This window comes from Trypanosoma brucei, chromosome 6 (genome assembly GCF_000210295.1).
Source record: "Trypanosoma brucei gambiense DAL972 chromosome 6, complete sequence".
Taxonomy (NCBI): domain Eukaryota; phylum Euglenozoa; class Kinetoplastea; order Trypanosomatida; family Trypanosomatidae; genus Trypanosoma; species Trypanosoma brucei.
In genome coordinates, this window is record NC_026739.1 from 908,998 (window position 1) to 928,645 (window position 19,648).

General features: G+C 43.5%; 10 protein-coding genes across 10 annotated transcripts; all 10 read right to left on the minus strand.

Moving 5' to 3' along the window:
* Positions 1-819: 819 nt before the first annotated feature.
* On the minus strand, positions 820-1,380 carry TbgDal_VI3620 (reticulon domain protein, putative; the record flags this gene model as incomplete). Its single annotated transcript, XM_011775867.1, has 1 exon — positions 820-1,380. One exon carries the CDS (start codon positions 1,378-1,380, stop codon positions 820-822), a length of 561 nt encoding a protein of 186 aa, XP_011774169.1.
* Positions 1,381-2,348: 968 nt separating this feature from the next.
* TbgDal_VI3630 (chaperone protein DNAj, putative) lies at positions 2,349-3,218 on the minus strand (the record flags this gene model as incomplete). The annotated part of the gene is made up of 1 exon (XM_011775868.1): positions 2,349-3,218. The coding sequence occupies one exon, from the start codon at positions 3,216-3,218 to the stop codon at positions 2,349-2,351; it is 870 nt and encodes a 289-aa protein (XP_011774170.1).
* Positions 3,219-4,050: 832 nt separating this feature from the next.
* TbgDal_VI3640 (hypothetical protein, conserved) lies at positions 4,051-5,226 on the minus strand (the record flags this gene model as incomplete). Its single annotated transcript, XM_011775869.1, has 1 exon — positions 4,051-5,226. The coding sequence occupies one exon, from the start codon at positions 5,224-5,226 to the stop codon at positions 4,051-4,053; it is 1,176 nt and encodes a 391-aa protein (XP_011774171.1).
* Positions 5,227-6,437: 1,211 nt separating this feature from the next.
* TbgDal_VI3650 (RNA-binding protein RBP14, putative) lies at positions 6,438-7,082 on the minus strand (the record flags this gene model as incomplete). Its single annotated transcript, XM_011775870.1, has 1 exon — positions 6,438-7,082. One exon carries the CDS (start codon positions 7,080-7,082, stop codon positions 6,438-6,440), a length of 645 nt encoding a protein of 214 aa, XP_011774172.1.
* A 2,370-nt stretch (positions 7,083-9,452) lies between these two features.
* Positions 9,453-10,955, minus strand: TbgDal_VI3660 (hypothetical protein, conserved; the record flags this gene model as incomplete). Its single annotated transcript, XM_011775871.1, has 1 exon — positions 9,453-10,955. The coding sequence occupies one exon, from the start codon at positions 10,953-10,955 to the stop codon at positions 9,453-9,455; it is 1,503 nt and encodes a 500-aa protein (XP_011774173.1).
* Positions 10,956-12,143: 1,188 nt separating this feature from the next.
* TbgDal_VI3670 (replication factor C, subunit 2, putative) lies at positions 12,144-13,187 on the minus strand (the record flags this gene model as incomplete). The annotated part of the gene is made up of 1 exon (XM_011775872.1): positions 12,144-13,187. The coding sequence occupies one exon, from the start codon at positions 13,185-13,187 to the stop codon at positions 12,144-12,146; it is 1,044 nt and encodes a 347-aa protein (XP_011774174.1).
* A 1,047-nt stretch (positions 13,188-14,234) lies between these two features.
* Positions 14,235-15,755, minus strand: TbgDal_VI3680 (hypothetical protein, conserved; the record flags this gene model as incomplete). The annotated part of the gene is made up of 1 exon (XM_011775873.1): positions 14,235-15,755. One exon carries the CDS (start codon positions 15,753-15,755, stop codon positions 14,235-14,237), a length of 1,521 nt encoding a protein of 506 aa, XP_011774175.1.
* An 868-nt stretch (positions 15,756-16,623) lies between these two features.
* On the minus strand, positions 16,624-16,914 carry TbgDal_VI3690 (hypothetical protein, conserved; the record flags this gene model as incomplete). Its single annotated transcript, XM_011775874.1, has 1 exon — positions 16,624-16,914. The coding sequence occupies one exon, from the start codon at positions 16,912-16,914 to the stop codon at positions 16,624-16,626; it is 291 nt and encodes a 96-aa protein (XP_011774176.1).
* A 630-nt stretch (positions 16,915-17,544) lies between these two features.
* Positions 17,545-18,024, minus strand: TbgDal_VI3700 (hypothetical protein, conserved; the record flags this gene model as incomplete). The annotated part of the gene is made up of 1 exon (XM_011775875.1): positions 17,545-18,024. The coding sequence occupies one exon, from the start codon at positions 18,022-18,024 to the stop codon at positions 17,545-17,547; it is 480 nt and encodes a 159-aa protein (XP_011774177.1).
* A 340-nt stretch (positions 18,025-18,364) lies between these two features.
* Positions 18,365-19,645, minus strand: TbgDal_VI3710 (hypothetical protein, conserved; the record flags this gene model as incomplete). The annotated part of the gene is made up of 1 exon (XM_011775876.1): positions 18,365-19,645. The coding sequence occupies one exon, from the start codon at positions 19,643-19,645 to the stop codon at positions 18,365-18,367; it is 1,281 nt and encodes a 426-aa protein (XP_011774178.1).
* Between the last annotated feature and the right edge of the window lie 3 nt (positions 19,646-19,648).

The window sequence follows — 19,648 nt, forward strand, 5'->3', positions numbered from 1 at the left end:
AAAAGGGAGGGCTACACACACGAAAGAACCGTTGACAAAATTTAAAAAAAAAAGGAAAACGACTGGGAGATAGTTGAGGCTAAACCAACCGCCAACCAGTGATGAAACAGGAATTGAATGGATTACAAACACCAAAAAAGGGGGGAAATGTCACCCTTCCCACTCCCCTTCAATACAGCAATCCTCTACAGGGAGATATGCGAATATAATATTTTGCCTTAAGGGAACTTGATGGAAGCAGAAAATCACAACAAAAGGGACGCTAAATGGCATTTCCAAACAGCGGGAAACCACCGGACAGAAACGGCCATTCAAAATTGATTTCATCTAACTTCACTATCGGAGCCCCATTGCTGTTGCCTCTCCACTAACTTGAGAACACTCTCAATATAACATCCACATTCTCATTTCTATTTCTTCCGTTTCCTCTTCTTCCTCTTACTCACTTTGCCACATCCACGCTAAAAAAGAAATAATTATCGCAAAGAATCAACTTTGTATAATCCGCGCGCTGCTGAATGGTCCCCGCCCACCTGATACGACTCGCGAGTGGAGTGGAGTGGAAGGTGTGAAAGATGTCGAAATTAGAGGGAAGAGTTCAACCAAATAAACAAATTCACAAGGGAGCAAAAACAGTTATTATAACACATAATTGTAAAGCAATCCAATCATCTCTTGTTTGTAGAGACGGCAGTAAACCTCCTTTCCCCCTTCTTCTTCTCTTCCTTCTCCTCCTCCGCGCCAATTTTTCAATCAAAATTCCCTCATTTCCTTTTCCCTGTCGTTTTCCTACATTTTCAACGGCGATACCAGTCCTCTCTAATTGTTCTTCTTTGTCAACTGGTCCACTTTTGTGCGGAGGGCACCCAAATGCTCCTCAGCCATAGCCATGATATCTGCAGTTGCATTATCAATAACCTCCTTGTTCTTCTCATACACCACAGGAGCAGTGAAGAGTAGTGTAACGATAAGACCAAGAACAGCCATATCAGAAAAGTAGTTCCCAACAATGGCCAACACAACAGTAAGTGCAGCAATTGCACCAGATTGCTTCCTGTCCCTCCATGTGACCAAATCGTAGATCTTTTGTAACACCAAAACGGCGTAGGGTGCGAAGCAATCGGCGAAACGGTCCACCATCATTTGAATATCATCATTGGTATAAGTTCCCCATTTCATGAATCCCATAAGCGGCATAGCAGCAAAAAGGACTTGCAAGAGGCGGCAGAGAAAAGTTACCACGGTATATTTCATGTACCAAAAGAATAAAATAGTGCTGAGTAGCACAGCAAAGAGGCTACCAGTTGCTGTGGGGCGGTGCCACGACAAAACCTCCCATGGAGTCAGTCCCTTTAGCTGGTTGCAAAGGAAACAGGACATGATTTCCTTTTCTGTGTTTTTTTTTCCTTTTCCTTCTTTAATCTGCTGTTCAGACGCTCTTGTTCTTCACCTTTAAAAGGAAACCTTTTTATTTTTTTAAATAAAGCTCCGTATTTCGCGTGCTTACCTTTAATTCTTTTTCCTTTTTCTTTGGATGCTTGAGAACCTAAACCCCAGTATGTTGCGTGGTTGAGCGTGTTTAGAACAGTTTAACGAAAGGAGAGAAAACGCAAGCGGTTCAATGGAAACGAAACACGAGATGACAAGTATTACCGAAGCGAAGAAAAAAAAAAAGCAATGTATTGCATAGTTGTTTCAAGCGCCCCTCTTGGACTCATACATAACTTAGGAATAAAAAAAAAAATTATATATATATATATATATAGAGAGAGAGAGAGAGAGAGAAAAATAGGGAAGGTGTGAATAGATAAAGAAAAAGTTGACATGGTAGGCGAAATGAGCCTACTTACTTCACTTGAAGTGCATTGAAGCACATCAGCATTCACAACTATGATTCACTGGACATGAGTTTAAAAACATGCTGTAACAGTTCTCTGTCAAAGCTTTTTTGTTCCGTTTGTCGGTAACCCGCTAATTACACACACACACACGTATATATACAAAAATATATAAGCAACAAATATTCAGTTGTATATAGATACAAACAATAACCACTTGTAAAAAAAAAAATATTTATATATATAGCAATGTCCGCATGCGCGCTAATCAATTCTGCGATCCTCAGAAGGATGTCGATAACACAGACGATTTGCGCTGCCTTTTTTCCTTTTTTTTTTAAATGCGTGTGTTCGCGAGGACTAAAAGGGAGAAAGGATAACGGAAACTCATGCAACAGTACGTTAGTGTCTCATCTAATCTCAAATTTGGGAGATAAAATGAATAACAACCTGAACAAATATATTCTCACTATTATTTATTTTTTTTTCCATGTATTTACACTAATATTTTCACGTGGATGGATATGGACAAACACGGTACGCCTTGTGAGCTAATGTCAGTGACCAGTCATCATATTCAATACCCTTAACACACATCTGTTCCATTATGGCCTCTACGCCTTCACTAATAAGTTGAGCAGTTAGGCCTGGTTTCGGTCCATCTGTATAAAGTATTAACATTATATGATATTGTGTCACATCTGCACGCCGCTGTGTATATTCCTCCCAGTGTTCCATGGCTGCAAAACAACTGGTCAAATGATGCTCGCCATAACCCGTCACACGGTGATAATTCCTAAGAGATAACCGAAGGGGTTCACTCACGTCGATAGCATCAAAACAATGACTGCGTAAAGCCTTAGAAAGTAAATTGTCAATATCGTTCCGTGTCTCCGCTGAGGAAAAGAGATAATAAAACATTTGTCTCTGTTCATGATATCTTTCATCCTTAGATTTATACCGGTAATAAGAATGGGTATAATCGCCCTCATCATCCTTTTGTTTTGATGACGAGTCATGAGAGGAACCATCAAATTCACTGTTAGAGCGAGGGACCGTCTTTACAAGTTTCTCACAGCACGACTCATACGCCCAGCGGATGCGACGAAACCCCTCTTCCGTTCCTCCAACATCCGGATGTTCCGTTTGGCATTTGCTTCGATACGCCGCTTTCACTGTTGTCATGTCACTATTGTTGCTAATGCCCAATGCATCAAATGGACATGACTTCGATTTGTTGTTGTCATCTGCCGTGAAACCACAGCTAATGTACCGCATTGATGAGGACACGAATGCATTAAAAGCAAAGCATTTCCATGTTTTAACCGCAGCACGTCGGACTTTCAACATGAAGGTGGTAGAACTACAAAACAATGGCATACATTCGCTTTAATATTAATAGAGGGGTTGGAACTAATCAACAACACTTCCTGAAGGACGTAATGTAAGATATGAAGGGAGAAATATGTGAGTAAAGAAAGAAGGAAAGAAACTCAAAACAGAATAAGGCAAAATAAAGCAAAATAAGAGAAACAGGGTTCAAGTCTCAAAAACTGAAAGAAAAATGAGTTAGAGGCGAGTCTTTGTTGCTCTCGTACCTCTTTGGAAGGTCATTTACCATTCTTACTCTCGTCGAAGTGTGGCCACCGACACATTTATGCTCAGGCTCACACATCAGGATCTCCATATTTTTATTTTGGTTACCATCCACCATAACAAGGAAGCAACAACTGTCGCGTAAGTTCATTTGAATATTCGCATAATTATACATCCTCGCTTTCGTTCTTAGGATTGCATTCCTATCGAAGATAGGATACACACGCATTTATGTGTGCCAATAAAACTAGTACAAACATTTAAAAAAAACCAAGATAATAATAATAATCATCATCATCATCATCACCCAAACCATCCCTCTCCCTTCCCCACCCCCTCTCTTTTCCCCTGGATTTAAATGATTTAGCCTTCTTAGCCGAAACCTGGAGAGCGCAACACCATATAAATGACGACGGTGTAGAAACTAAATAATAAAAAGTAAAATCACAAGAAGCATGCAACAGCATGTCTCATCCACCGACGGTAGCATTGGAGTTATGGGAGCTACCTCTCAAGAAAAGAACAGCAAAATAATAATAATGATAATAAAGAAATAAATAAATACATACAATGAAGGAAAAATAAGGTCAAATCTATTGACACAAACCATAACGACCTAACAGCGAACAACAGCATTGGAATCTGAAAGTGTTGCGCTCCAGCTCCTTAAGAAACCTTTCCCTGCACGAAGAAAATCGCCTACAAAATATTTTGGTTTTTTATCACGGTAAAGGGCCCACCGCCGCAGAAATTCTTCCCTTCCAAGGAACCGAGCACCATAACTCCCTTCGTATTGCTTCATATACTCAATTTTGTCCCCCCAGTACCACATGTTATACCCGCAAGCTTGCAATGCAGCGCCCATAACTTTCGTGATGATGGTTCCATAACTCTCAGTGGTGCGTTGGCAAGTAAACATCGTGAAATCGTGAAATACCGAGCCGATGCCGAACCCCAAACAACCAGCAACAGCAGTGCCGGTGCTCTCCTCAATAAGTTCCACTGCCAGTATACCTACATTTAGTTGCTTATCATCACCCATATCAGTAAGTGCTTCTATGAAGTTATCATTAAGCCATGTGCTACCACATCGTTGTAAGTGATATTCCTGTGCTGTCCGCAACGAATTGCTGAGGTCGCGGTTTACCGCAACGGAGTAAAGGCCGGAAGATACAAGGCGCTTAACTTTTTTGTTCCTCAACCAGGGGTATTCTTCCCTTTCCAAATCCAAACAGTAACGACCCTGTCGGTAGTTGGGGAGTGAGCAAAGGCCAAGACTCTGGGACAGTGGAAGTGGGAAGAGGGTCTGATAGAAAAGTCTCGCAATTAACTCCTTTAGACAATGCTTCGAAAGGTATATAAACATATAATCCTTGGGTTGCGCCAATAGACAGTCCAAAAAGTCGCTGCGACAAAGAATTGTGGCATCGTAGATAAATGATACGGGATCTCGAATACCACATCCGAGCGGTAATGTGTTGTAAGAGAAGCAATATTTTGTAGATTCACTTCTTATCAAAGGGGATGTGCCCCTTGCATCACTCAAGTGTTCGTCACTATCGCCATTCAACGTTAAACATATGTCATAACTACGATTAGGAAACAGGGCCCACAGTGTTGCCCGATACTTCACTTTTTCCTCTTCATCGATAAGTTGTTTCGCACTAACCGGGAACTGCTGCTGCGACGGTTCGTCGCAAACCCAACCGGAAGCACTGCAGCTACTAATGGAGAAAGGGACTGAAGCAACAAAGTCGATGCAATTAGCATGCGACAAACCACACACATCCATTACCTAAAGAAGTCAAGCAGTAAGTCCCTCGCGCCTACCAAAACAAAAAAAAAACTAAAATAACAACCCCACAGGGCCTGGTACAATATAAAACAAAGAGAGAAGGTTGTCGAACAAACCGCTGACAACGTGGAAGAGGCGGAAACCGAAACACGACATACACATGCATGAAGACAAACATACACACACGCACGCGCACACGCACACAAAAAAAGAAACGTTCGATGACATCAACACCAGTAAGAGCGACCTGATGCAACAAACCCCACGCAGCACAACGAACCAATATATATATATATGCAGTTATCCTTATGTGACAAGAGGTAAACGCACTTCCCATTTGACATCATCAGGTAAAACTGACGAAAAGAATCAACACCTCTTGCGGCACGGATGCGTTGAAAAATATATATATATTCCAACGTTACAGCATGGACAACAAAAATAACAACAACAACACAGAATAGTAGTAGCAATAATAATAATAATAGTGGCACGCCGTCACAACCAATATTCTGCCTCCTGTCGCCTCCATCTCGCGCAAAAGTCTATGCAACCTTTCATCACTAGAAATTATGTAAGCGGAAAAGAGAGAACCTAGAGCAAAGAAAAAAATTAATTGTGTACAGTTGCGAAAAAAAGGAAGAAAAAAAAGGAACCCATAGCAGACGCGTTCGGTTGGTTAGGAACCAAACCCAACCAGTTGGAGCTCACATGACTTATTTGGTGGATTCCATCCCCTTTGTTTTTTTGTTTTATTGTTATTAATTTTTTTTTCTTTCGACACCTGGTTATAACCAAAGTGTAATTCCCTTTTTGAGGAAGTCAAAACATCGTTTATGCGAGCGACTGTGCGTGGGCCTCTAAGGAGAAGAGAAACTCAAACCAGCGCGCAACATGTAGAACTAACAAAACAGAATGTTGGAAAGTCTTCTGCAGTACGCATTTCCGGTTACTGTTTTCCTCCTCTTCAACAACAACAACATAAGACAAAAAAGTGTGGGACTGGTCCTGAGGGTGCACGACTCACTTCCACAACGTAAAATACATCGCCAATGTTTCAAAGACGGCGTAAAAAGTGAGGAAGCGGTCCTTCGCAAATACGTATGTTTTGTTCTGCTTTCGTTTTATTTAGATTGTTTCCCCTCCTTTGATAAATCTGCTTTTGATTACTCCCTTCGGCCACTATTTCGTATCTTCGCCTTTTGTTTTCAATATGGCCCACCGCGTCCCCTGCCTCGACCTCGGCCACGCACACCACCGCGGTACGGACTAAAGTTCATGCCAGCGGGGCCTCCCATCATCGTTGCCATCATTGTGGCTGCCATGGCCATTTGTTGTTGCATGGCGTTGGCTCCACCGCCTCGGAAACCACCTCGAGGGAAACCACCACCAGCTCCTCCACCTCTACCGCGTTGAAAAGCCGGAATATTGTCACGTTTCATCGCCACCGTCAGAGGTTTTCCATGGAGGGATTGTCCATTCTTCACAATAGCAGCAGCAGCTTGCTCCACAGTTTCAAACTCAATATACGCTGTGCCCTTTTGCTGACCGGTGAATTTGTCGCGCAACATCGTGAGACGCTTAATGGTCCCGCATGCACTAAAAAAGACGCGAAGATCACTCTCCGTCGTGCGCGGGTCCATCCCGCCCACAAAAACCGACGTGTTTTTCGACGCCACAACGCCGGTAGTCTTACGCTGCCCCTCATCTTGGGCTGCCGTTTCCTGCAGCGTTTTCAACCGAAGGTCCTCCTGAAGGTCATTTACTTGGCGCTGCATTTCTTGCAGCTCAAGCTCCGGATCAACTTCCGTGTTGAACAGTACGTTGTCTCCATCCGACGGGTCTGATGCCATACTTAATGGTGAGGCGTGCGATTCGGCTTTTGCCTTGTGTATATAAATACAAATATATTTGTATAAATATATGCACACGTGTTTTCTTTTTTTGTGTGTGTGTCCGCCTCTTAATTGGCAACAACAAACAAACAGGGATGAACAAGCAAATAAATTTAAATAAATACCCAGATTTTTTTTTAAAAAAAAGAGGGGGAGGCAATCCAAAGAAAGCGAAGGCAGCTGCGGGTGAAAATTTGTTGGTGCAACGTTGGAAAGAATCTATAAAAATGCTGACAAAAAAATAAAAACAAAAAAAAAGAGCAAGCACTACGTGCGGAGAAGCTCTCAAAGAACGAGGAGAGAAATGAGTGGAAAGATAAAAACGGGTTACAATTTTTCCAATGCCTTTCCCCCTCTCCCCCTCCATTTTGTTTGTGAAGCCCTCTAATCTTCTGTTCTTTCCGTCACACAAATCCTTTTTGTTGTTTAAACTAACAGACGCGATATCAGTTGTGTATCATTTCCTTTTTTTTTCTTTCTTTCTTTTTTTTTTCTCTTGGAGGATGAATTGCCGGTATTTTTTTTCTTTTTTCATTTTATTTCCGTGTGCATAAACAAACAAAGAGGAAAGGGAATAAAGGGGTTTTGCGTCGGTGTATCAAATGAACTTTCTGTTTGTAGTAATTTTTTTTTGTTATTTTAAATTCTATTTATTTGTTTGCCATTTTTTACTTTTACCTTTACAGTCTTTTCCACACTGCCTTTCTTCTGGCTTTGAGTTGTTTATATATCGCATTAGCGAGTTTCTACGAGGAAAAAAAATATAAAAAAAACGGAGGAAGTTTTGTGGTGCTGTAGACCAAACAACAAGAAAAAAAAAGTGAGGAAACGCAACAAAAAAAAACCAAAAAAAAAAAAGAATTAACTCTCTTTCATACCACAAACCAGTAACAAAATAAATAAAAACACGAACACTATTCATTTCTTTTTTTTTTAAAGTTTCCCTCATTTTCTTTGCTGCTGCCTCACAGTTTTCCATTAAAACACTCTCACGGCTGTGTTTTGTTCAAACCACTGCAGACGACAAAAGGAAAAACAAAATGAGGGATTAAAATGCTGCAAAAATACGCATTTTGTTGCATATGAGACACCCGCAGCTATGAAAAATAGAGGGAAAAAAATAAGAATTTATAATTCAAAACCACTGAAGAGTTTGACAAAAAAAAAAAAAAAAGAAAGACACAGAGAGCCAAAGAGAGCAACGAAGAACACAATAATACAAATGGAGGGGAAATAAGAATAACAAAAAAAAATATAAGAAAAAAAACAGAAATATATATTAAAGGCATAATATCACAAACCACGACATAATAATGATGATGATAATAACACGTACAACAACAACAAAAAAAAGAAAATGCACACGGAAATGCCCGAGTGAGTAAAAATAAAAAGACGTAAAAAAAATAAGACGCGATAAATCAAACGGTGCTGCGTTAAACGTTTCACCTCAACAGCTCCCTGAACCGAATGGTTCACATCTATCCGATCACTCATAGAATCAAAAAGTAAAAAAATAAAATAGAATAATGTTATAGTAAAAAACAAAAGTGGTGGAAAAAAAATTAATAAAAATAGTGATACTAAAAATAACACACAATACAAGAGCATAAAAACAAGAAAAATATCCCACATTTTACTTTATTTACTGGATTCACGTGCATGTGATAAGTGGAATTAAATGCGCAGCAGCAAGAAAACAAAAAAAAAACGTGTTATGCAGCACTTTCAAAAAGGATTTAAAAAACGTATATTGACAAAAAAAACACAAACAACAAAAATGGGAAGAGGGAAAAAAAAGATATAAAACGTACCAAAGGATCAAACGACGGGGGAACGGAATAAAATTATTATTATTATTGTTATTATGGTAGAATGATGGTACGAGCAACGTAACGATTAAACCAAAAGAAAAAAAAAGTAAGGTAGTACACACTGCATCCCGCCACTTTTTCCGATACAAAAGCATCAGAAGGTTGAAACTGAGAGTGATTTATAAGCTGGAGAAGAAAAGGTAAAAATAACAAAACCAGTATCGAAAAGCACCAATAGAAGGGTTTTAAAAAAAAATAATAAGATAAAACGCAAACGCCCGTCCACACACATATTTATATTTATTTATATATGTGTGTGCACAAAGTCTGGGAGACAGTCCGTAAGCGAACAGTATCACTAAAATCACTACAGAAAAACAAAAAAGGGGTTTTTTTTCGCAAAATGGTCCTCAGGAAAACCGCATCTCTTCTTTCCACAACATAAAATTTCAATGAAGAAAAAAAAAATGACAATATTAACACACAAACACAAGTATAACATGCGGTGCACAGCTCATTTTGAACCATATATCTCTTTTAATTTAGCGCATAACTCATCACCCCATGAACTTCTTTCATATTCTACCGAAGTGGATGCCAGAAGTGATAACTTAATGATGGGCACACCACAGGAAGTACCGCTGAGGAAACCTCTGCTCAGAGGACAAGATGAGTGATTGTGTCCTCCCATTACTCGTGACTTTGGTGGTTCCTTTCGACTCATTAACCGTCTTTTAGCTTCTGTTGCAGTCACCTTCGCTTTAGGACTTTTCTCCTCATTCCTCTCACGTGTCGCAACGTATTGAGTAGTAGTTGGCAAATCCGTACCAACAATTTCATTTTCCTTCACGCATTCGGTTGGTTGTAAAACGATGGGTTCCTCACGGGTTCTCCACCGCACAGGTGTGTCGCCTCCAACTTGATCACCGCGGCAACAGACGTTCTGTTTGTGTGATGTCATCCTCAAAGTAGTGAAATCACCATCAGTACACGCCACGTATGGTTTTTCATCCGTATCGAACTTGATTGTTAGTGAATCAATAAAGCGTATTTCATATATTCGCATAGGGAGAGCAGACCGCCATTGTTTCCCTCCCGCTTGAGCGGCAGCAGCCTTCATGATGTGCTGTGTAAGTTTCATTGCTGAATTTGGTAAAGGTTCCGGAAGCACTCGAGTGGCGATGCATAGGATTTTCTCCTCCGCGGTGAGAGAGGCAAACTTCCTGTAAGCAAATATACGGTCGCGCAATACCTCACCATATGTTAGAAAGTCTTGGAACGTCAGATCGGTCTTGCCATCACACGATTCCGTTAGAAAGTCAGATGCCTCACGTTCTGACACGCCCGTAGGAGTGCAGAGTAAAAGATGATCGTGCACCACATCCGCATTAATGGAATTGGTCTGGTTGTCAGCAAGTGCATCGAATATAACTCGCACACTTTCCACATTGTCAGAATTTTTTGACCCCGCCTTCCAATCCTGCCGTGCTGCGGTGAGTTTCATCCTTTCAAACGATTCCATTAACGCACTCATGCCCTCTACCCGCAATAAACGAGCACGGTACTGGTGATTTTTGTATCCTGTGGAGTGCTGGATAATGTAACGATCAAGAGGCGACCTTTTAGTGACGCGCCCAGCACTTTCCCCCTTACACAAGTAATAATACTTGTTTTTCTTCATGGTCGTAATTAATGGAAGTTGTTCCTTCAGCGCCACCTCCGTGGCGGCACGATTGGTATTCCACCCAGGTCGCACTTTCCGTGGAGTTTCTCTGCAAACTACAGTTAGTTGAGTTGGAGGAGGAGGCGCTCCATCATCTGCAAGTGTGTACGATCTTGAATATGTGCTGCCTGAGTGCGAGGCGTCAGGATATGTATCGGAGGAGCGAATCGCCCTATATGTAACAGTGGAATCTGTTGTGGATACGTTGGGCGGTGGTCCACGAAAGGAAACATTAGAAGTGGCAACTGATATAATACCGTCATGAAAAGTCGGCCACGACTCGTGTATTGTCATTTTTAAACAGTCCACTACTCTAACCTTTTCTTTATTTTGCGTTATTTTTTTTTTTTGTTGTTGTTGTTGCTTTCAAGGGGAGATGATGGATAGCGTATGATTCTTTTTCCTCCCCGCGTATATTTCGTTTGTTGTATCTTGCGCAATCAGACGCGGCTGAAAACAGGCGCCAAACCTCCGGAAAGAATACCACCTGAAATAATGTAAGCACCCCGTATCCTTTCTTCCTGAGGGGAAAATCAAGCTTTCCGCTAAATGCTGGAAGGTATATTATGAAGCAGAAAAAAAAAACGGTGAGAAGAAACAGCAAAAGCAACCAGGTAGTATCGGCAGTGTAAACAAGGCGTTACCGAGAAATAAATGTATACGGTGGGATGTTAACTTAGGCACAAATATTAGAGGAGACAAAAGAGGGACAAAAGGGAGAAAAAGAACACACAAGCCAATAACCCACTTCTGAACAGTTAAATCGCAAAATAACACCTCTCCCCACTGGGAGGCATATGTACTTCCCCGCGCGTCTTTGTTAAGGTAGAGGAAGTCATTTGCCCCACCATTGGTATAATGGAGAATAAATTGAAAGAAAAGAAAGTGAAAAGCAACTAAGCAACAAACATCCCACCCGAAAAACAAAAGTTCACCATGATTTCACCATCGTATGGTTAATGAGTCATTCCTTCCCAACAACCAACACTCCCTGCCTCCCTCGGTCATCTTCCTCATCACCACACGCAATCGGCAGGCGCCTTGGTGACGTTGATGTTGATCTTGCTTTCTCCTCGGCGCCAAACGGTAAATAGTCCTGAAGAAAAATAAGCGATCCACCACATCCGCTAAGCAGTTGCTGCCACAGAACAATCAGTCTTCCAACAACGGGGCATGAGCCGAGTAAGAGCTGGGAATGGGCTCGTGGCTAGTGTGCTGGAAGGATGACACGCGGTTCGGTAATTCAACCAATGAAACTGTCACATGATAGATACAATTGCTGCCCCAAGACACATACAAATGAAGTTGTTGTTGTTGTTGTTTTTTTTTATCACGCACAAACTCCATTAGGTAAGCGGCTTTTTCCCCCCCCCCCTCTCCCATTCTATCCCTTCTGCTATTTTCTCTTTCCATATTCTCCTCCACCCCCATCGCCACCGTCATTGGTTCTTGCGACGCAGCAGGCGCACGCGTCAGTTCAGATTACACTGAGCATATGAAACTTCCTAATTCAAGAAGCTGCACAAAATCATCACATCCATCCGACAGACGCTTCTCAATGTCGCATAACTTTAGTGCAATTGATCCACGCTGAGCGGAATTAAGAGGACATGCAGCACTGACAATGTAATCCTGAAGCTGGGCAAGTATCTGACAAGCGGGGTAACCTTGCTGAACAAGTCGTTTTGTCACACTGCGCACCTCGTCGAAGCTTTTCATCATCAAAGCAGCAAGGTACGTTTGCATCATGCTAGCAGGCACGGATCCCGACACTTCCACAAAATCCTCCTTCTGCAAGTCATTTCCATTTGCCCTCTGCGCATACTGAAGGTACATTATCGCTAAGCGTAGGTCACCGCCACTCACATGATCCAACGCATCTATAGAAGACCTCGATATTTGGATGTTCTCTCTACTGGCAACTTCACTAATACGCTCATATAGGGCCTCTTTTATGAGGGGTTTGAAGCGGTACTTGGCACAACGGCTCGCTATGGGATCGATGATGCGAGTTACGTAGTTACAGAGAATGCAAAATCGTGTAACATCACTGAAGTCCTCCATCATACGACGAAGGGCAGCCTGCGCATCGGGTAGTAGGGCATCCGCTTCGTCCAATATGATAACTTTGAAGGGAGGCACCGGGTAAATCTTTCCGTCGGACTGCACCTTCTGCACGACATTCCCCACAGCCGTTTGTGCAAAGGACTTAACCTTCTCACGTATTACCTGAATACCACGGTCGTCACTTGCGTTCAGCTCACGAACGCGACTCTTAATGTAATCGGGTCCAAACAACTCATGCGCGACGGCAAGTATGGCAGTTGTTTTTCCCGTCCCTGGTGGGCCGTGGAAAAGGAAATGAGGCATACTTGCGCCCTGTCGGAGGGTGGAACGCAACGCCTGCACAACTTCCTCCTGCGACTTGACCTCGTCCAAAGACTTTGGTCGATACTTCTCAATCCATGGGCGTAAATCAACACTCGGCTCCACACGATGTTTTTTAAGTGGTGGGTCTGGCAACATTTTCAACACCAACAAAACTCAGAAACAAATATACAAGAACGTATATATGTGTATATGAGAAGAAATGTCAATATGTCACCGGTGTATGATACGTGTCACTTCTAATCACTCGCACCCTTTCTTTAAATGAAAGGCTTAACAAAAAAAAAAATGAGAAAACAGAAGGAGGAAAAGTGGTGGTACTGCAAGTGGTTCACCACTTATACAAATATCGTAGAGGTGGCCCAAAGGTCCGCAAAACAGAAACAAAAAAATGGTTCGAACAATACAACAATAAATGCGCGCAAACTGCCGGAAAGTAAACATTAGCATATCACGTGAATGCATTGATGGTCGCACACACAACTCAGTCCCTTCTGACGCGAGAAAGATATATAATCGCATATATATATATATATACGGTGCCTGGTGATAGGCACACCGACTCCTCCATGCAATTCCCCTCCCCCTACACACACGCACATATACAGAATCAAATAAACATATGGACATCACGGTAGTAACAGCTGAAGATTGCACTAACACATGGCGTTTCAACTACAACAGTCCCCATGACATTTCATATTTTTATCCCCACCCACACCGCAATTCCCTCACAGCGTTTTGACATGTAGCTGATAACATGCACGCAAAAGGGAAACTAAACACACATATAAGGAAGTACAGGAGGAAACCAAGCGAGTGAAACAGATGATATGACTGTTCCACAGCTTCAACAATAAGTTTCCCACTCGTCGCAGCGTATAATTAATATTTAAAATATTCAGCGGCCAGCAAAAGGTGCGTAAGGTAATGGGGGAGAGGAACATATAATGCAGAACGGAAGCAGAACGAATACAATGCAGTAAATAAGGATAAGCAAAACACAAAAGGTGTGTAAACGCAAAAACTAAAAAAAGAAAAGGGAGAGAAACAGAGAAGCGGTAACCGAATACGCCAAAAATAAACACCACTAAACTCAAAAAAAAAAAAACTGAAAAGGTCGAACCGCGCCCAAACACACACAAACAAACAAACAAACATCAAAACATGGAAATCATGCCGTCTCTACGAAGCACTCCTCGCACAAAAGCTGTCAATTTTTCTTTGCAAGGAGGGAGTAAACTTCACTGAATTTGTTTCACGCGATTCCGTTGTTTTAAACTTCAGTGCCAAGGGTGAGGGCTGGTGACGCGCTTGCCGTAGGCCCGGTGTTGCTGTGCTAGCAAGGGACGACCGATTGTAGTTTTGTGTCTCATCATCCTCCGATGGGCCTGTTTGTGAAGACTCTAACTGCCCATTACTGACTAAAATAACATCTGTCGTGTCGTGTATGGCCAGTGTTTCGCCTTCTGCTTCCTCATTTTGATGTGCAGTTGTTTGCGGAGACCCTCCTGAATTGGGTGCGGAAACGCTCATACTGCTTCTTGCCGAACGAGTACACACAGCATTGAGAGAAGGGACAACGGTAGTTGTGCTGGTAACGGAATTCCGCTGCTGAGTTGAAGAACCGAACAATGACGACTCGAATGCCTTCACATTATCCAGAAGAGGTTTAAGTTCTGCATATTCCTGTTGAACTAGCAACTCTATCTTTTTGTCCGATACTGCAATCGACGAACCGTTAAAGTGCTTAAGAACGATATACAGTGCTCTCGCCATCCTTCTACAACTAGTATCCCCCTTGCTCATGTATTGCTCAGCCAACCGGGTGAGATCATCAGGAGAATGCGCAGCCACCTCTGCACTATTGTTGCCTGCTTTCCTGCATTTCCCCCCACGAGACACAACAGTGCAGAGCGCTATATAACCCAAACACTTCCGCCGAAGCTCTGGATGAGTTCCGCCCACAAGCCCCTCAACGGCACTTTTCACAACGGCTGTGTGGCCACCGCTGCCAATCGCCAATGCCCGAACGGCCGTATCCGATGCGTGTGCAATGGCAGATACCGTAACAAACACACCACGAAGCAGCACTGAACACCACTTTCCCGCAGCCACTACCAGTGGTCCCTCACTAAACAACGAGGTTGAGGCCCTTTCTGCAACGATGACAATAATAGCACAGGCCTGTCGGCATATGGCAGAACGCTTTTCACCAGCGCAAACGGACAGAGGACCGGAGAGGTGTGAAATAACCTTACGAATGTTGCGATTGAAGTAGTCATCTGGCATGGCACTCAGCCAGTTCTCCAGAGTCCGCAGAGCAATAAGCCGCTCACCCGCCCCTTCCGACGTGGCCCCGCACACAAGTGCCAAGCGACGCACCTCTTGTTCTATATGTGCCTCATCCGGCAAGTAGCGATCAATTGACTCCCCGTCGGCACCAGCAACGGAGCATTTACCGGCACTTTCGGAAAGTCCACGGGATGCACTTGATCCGGAGCAACCCAACATGGCCACGAGGGAAGCCTCATCCTCCACCATGTAAAACTTGAACATCATATCCGGCGAGCCAGACGAGGCAGCTTTGATAAAGTCCAGATACTCCACTGCCTGCTGTAGTGCCTTCTCGGTTATATTAAAGTCATTCAAATCCTCCACCTTAATGCGCATAAGGGTACGTGTTGATTTACTTAGTTCAACCATTTCACTCAGAGTTTCAACAGGGAGCACGTCACGCAATCGTGGTTCCAACTCCAAAGCACTGGCGCGTGCCAAAACTTTTGCCTGATGCATAGGAACCTCACCATCCCGCCGTTGTCGGTCAAAACTGACAACACTGCCCAGACCAATCTGCATAAGACACTGAAAAACAGTCTCCGGCTGCACACGAAGTGTTTGTGCCGTGCGCCTTACAACCTCAAAGAAGCTGGACAGCTCCTTCAACGTTTCATGGGTTTCTTGCAACTGTGCAGGAGTGTGTGGTGGACGACGGAGCGTGCCATGGAGCTCCATCTGCCGCTGTAGAAGTACGTTGATGTCCATTTCCTCTCGCCTTACACCCTGCATCCCTTTTGTTTCTTAACTCTGTATATGTATAAAATTTATATATCCCTATATAACCCTACTACCGATGTTTCATTTATTGTTAGCAAGTTATAACAACAAGCATAAACGCAATTACGAGGCGTCGTATCCACTGATGAATTTCCTTTACCAACATCGCTGGTAAAGCAATATGTTTATCGTAGAAAGACACATTTTTAATACGTAGTTTCGTGAGGTGTAGACATCACTTTCCCCTCACCATCTAATCAATGATACAGAAACCTAATACTTTACCGGTTACCGAAGCTCTCCCGTTCTTTAGGATCAGCACGAAACAAATTTCTCGCATAGCCTGAACCTCACGCAACCGAGCACGAAACGTACGCTTTCCATTCCTCTCTCTATGATATTGAAGTTTCGATCTTCTTATGTAAAAAAGGCAAGCCTTCCATTTACATCCTAAAACGAAACACCGAGTCTACGCACCACCGATCAACCCTACCAAAACACAATATTCCTCGCCCGATCAAAGAAGGTAAGGTGCATTTGATAATATACTGGCGAGAGGTAATGCCGCGGCTATGCAATCCCCAGCGATAGTTAACTCCTCACTACGACGGTAACCAATAATCTCCACTGAACCGACTGCCAGCCCTTTCCTAACTTGCGATTCCTCATCCGCTAAAAATGGAAGATAAATCTGCTGCACCTCCTCTTCAGAGACGCAGGTGGGGAAGTCCGAAAGTTGTGGGATAGTTCGCCTGCTGTACTGAGCCCGAAGGAGTGCCTCCCGCAGTACTTCCATATCAAACGACATATATTCTAGATTCCTATATATATATATTAATGTTAAAAATAACGAAAAAGCAATAAAAAGGGAAGCAATATCCGTGTCAGCCACGGTAGAGCTCACCAGCGAGCGATAGCGCTGCTCTCATTATTATATTATTGTGCAATACACACATATATATAAGGAAACGAACAAAGTAAACGATAAAAAGGAAATAGAGTAAGAAGGTATTTGAAAACAAATGTAGGTAACAGGGAGAAAGGCACAGCGTCAGCAGCCAAAAAAAAAAAAAAGAACAGATGGTTAAGTGCACAAGAAACACAACTCTTATACCACATGAAAAAGAAACGTCATGAAACTGGTGCAAAGAGTAAACAAAGGAATCGAAGATGTACATAGCGGAGTCGCACCACGAAAACAGAAACGGGGACTGCCAAAAGAGAGAGAGAGAGAGAGAGAGAGAGAGAGTTCGGATACAGTGGAGCGTGCACAACACCATAGACCTCTTTCTCCCTGAAGTCCCGCCCTCGTTACTAAACACTGCAGCAAGCCGAAAGACGTCTAACGAGGAGCCAGCAGACGGGAAAACGGAGAGCCTTACTTGGAATCCGTATCTACATCTCTCTGCATATATATATATATATATATATATGTAATTTAGACGCCTACAAACCCCACGTTGAGTTCAGCACCGGTGCCTCCTCGGGCGTCTGCCGCCTGTTGTTGCTGTTGGTTGCCCACTTCATTGCTTGTCGCAGCCGCCTCCATGGAGTCCAGTTTAGCCGTTCCTTCCGCCGTCACCTCCGGCGAGTTCAGCGAATCCCCTTGCGGGGCCGCCATCGCTTCCTCTACAGTCTCCCAAATATGTTCGCTAGTGCCATCACCTTTCGCGCCTTTGGAGTGAACCACAACAAGTTCAGCTCCTTCAGCCTCTATTCCACAACCGTAAAGTGTAAGAAAGTCGTCAAGACTCTGCTGCCCCAAATAAAGACGGGCATTATAAAATATGTGGCCTGTTAACTTTCCATATCGCTCCTTGATAGCCTGAACCGTATCGTTGTGTACGTCACAGTGTACAAATATGGAGAGGTTATACCGCCTTAACCTCACATAGTGCGGCGGCGGAATGGCCGACATCAAAACTACACAAGATCCGAACCAGTCGGTTATGAGTGCAATAAAATGACTATAGTGCAATCGGCTTCGAGAGGGATAATAAGAAGAAAACGCGAGAAGAAATTTTAAGAAAAGAAAAAGAGCGCTAAAAGGTAAGTTGTTTTAATCTAATTTGTAATGAAAGAAAATTAACGGTTGCGGTATACACCTTGTCCCATCAGGGGCAGATTATGTGCTTTCCTCCCTTTGAAACACAACAGTTGTAAAGACAAGTGAGTCAACGCCCGTCAACAATAACCTGGCTATAGGTTGGTCACTGTTAAAATTCAAATTACCGATAACGTGTTACCTCCACCCGTTCCTATTCATTGTACTCTTTCTGCCTGACGTAGTTGGCGAACTTGTGGTCAGCATCCTTTAACATCTTATTGGATAGACGGCCACGACGACGGTAAGGATTACCCATATCCAACACTAAGCGGTTGACGCCAGGCATCACCTCCTTTTCCCGTCCAATAGGAGCGGTCAGCTCATACTTGAAGTCACGATGAACCTGATGAATCGTTGGAGAGTACCGCAGTAGTTCATCTGGCGTTGGCGCGTTCGTAAGGTGTTGGGCCCGCCGCTTCCAGTGTCCGCGCATCGTATGAATGCGACCAGCGAAGTCTCTCATGTTGAAGAACTTCTTGTCGATCATTTCTTTGCGCTGTTGGAGCACACGTATGGCACCTTCTACATCCCCAATCTCATTAAAGGTGGTTTCCGCACGCTCCAAGCACTGATCCACCAGTGCAAATGTTCGATCATAGTCGAACGGGCTAAAGTAAACGAACTTTTCCTCGAAGTTATAGTTAAACCGACGACCAAGGCGAGGCAAAAGCCTTAACATGCGGTGAGACTCGCCCCAGTTGTGAAAACTATTCACAACCTCCAGCGCCTCTTCGTAGGCTTCAGTTGCTTCCCGTTTCATGCCGAGTGCCTCCCGCGTGATTCCCAGCTCCAGCAGAGCCTCGCAGATCAACTCAAGAGAAGGACGGGTTGACGCGTCCAACATGCGCAGAACTTCCTCAATATTTGCCAAACTACTTTCCAAGCGGCCCGTTTGACGAAACGCAGCTGACAACTTAATCCTTATTCCTATACGCTGTGCGTGATTCTCCGGATATGCATAATTGTACGCCTTCGCAACCACTCCGTAGTGTTCCAATGCCTCTTGAAACATACCACCTTCCATGTAATAGTCACCCTGCAGCTCCAGTTTGGCCACCTCACCAAGCGGGACATACGGCCGTTCAACTTGTGGTGCTTCCTTTAGCTGTTGGGTGTTGTCAACGCGCATGACATCAGTGCTGTCAGCATCATCCCACGACACTCTAGGTGTTTTTTCTCCTTTGGAGACGTCCACTTTATCACCCTTGTTGCTGCCTCTTTCGGCAGCTGCTTCTGGCTCAGAGCGCTTCTGCAAAATCGCACTAACGCTTACATCTGCTGGTAGGCGCTGCTTCGGTTGCACCAGTTGGTTAGGATACAACACACCGGTGTAATAGGAAGTGTAGAGTCGCGTAACCCATCGCCGCTGGCACTGGAGCGGCGCCGAGGAAAATAGTAATGCTCCCCGAGACGAAAAAGCGCTTCTGGACATCTG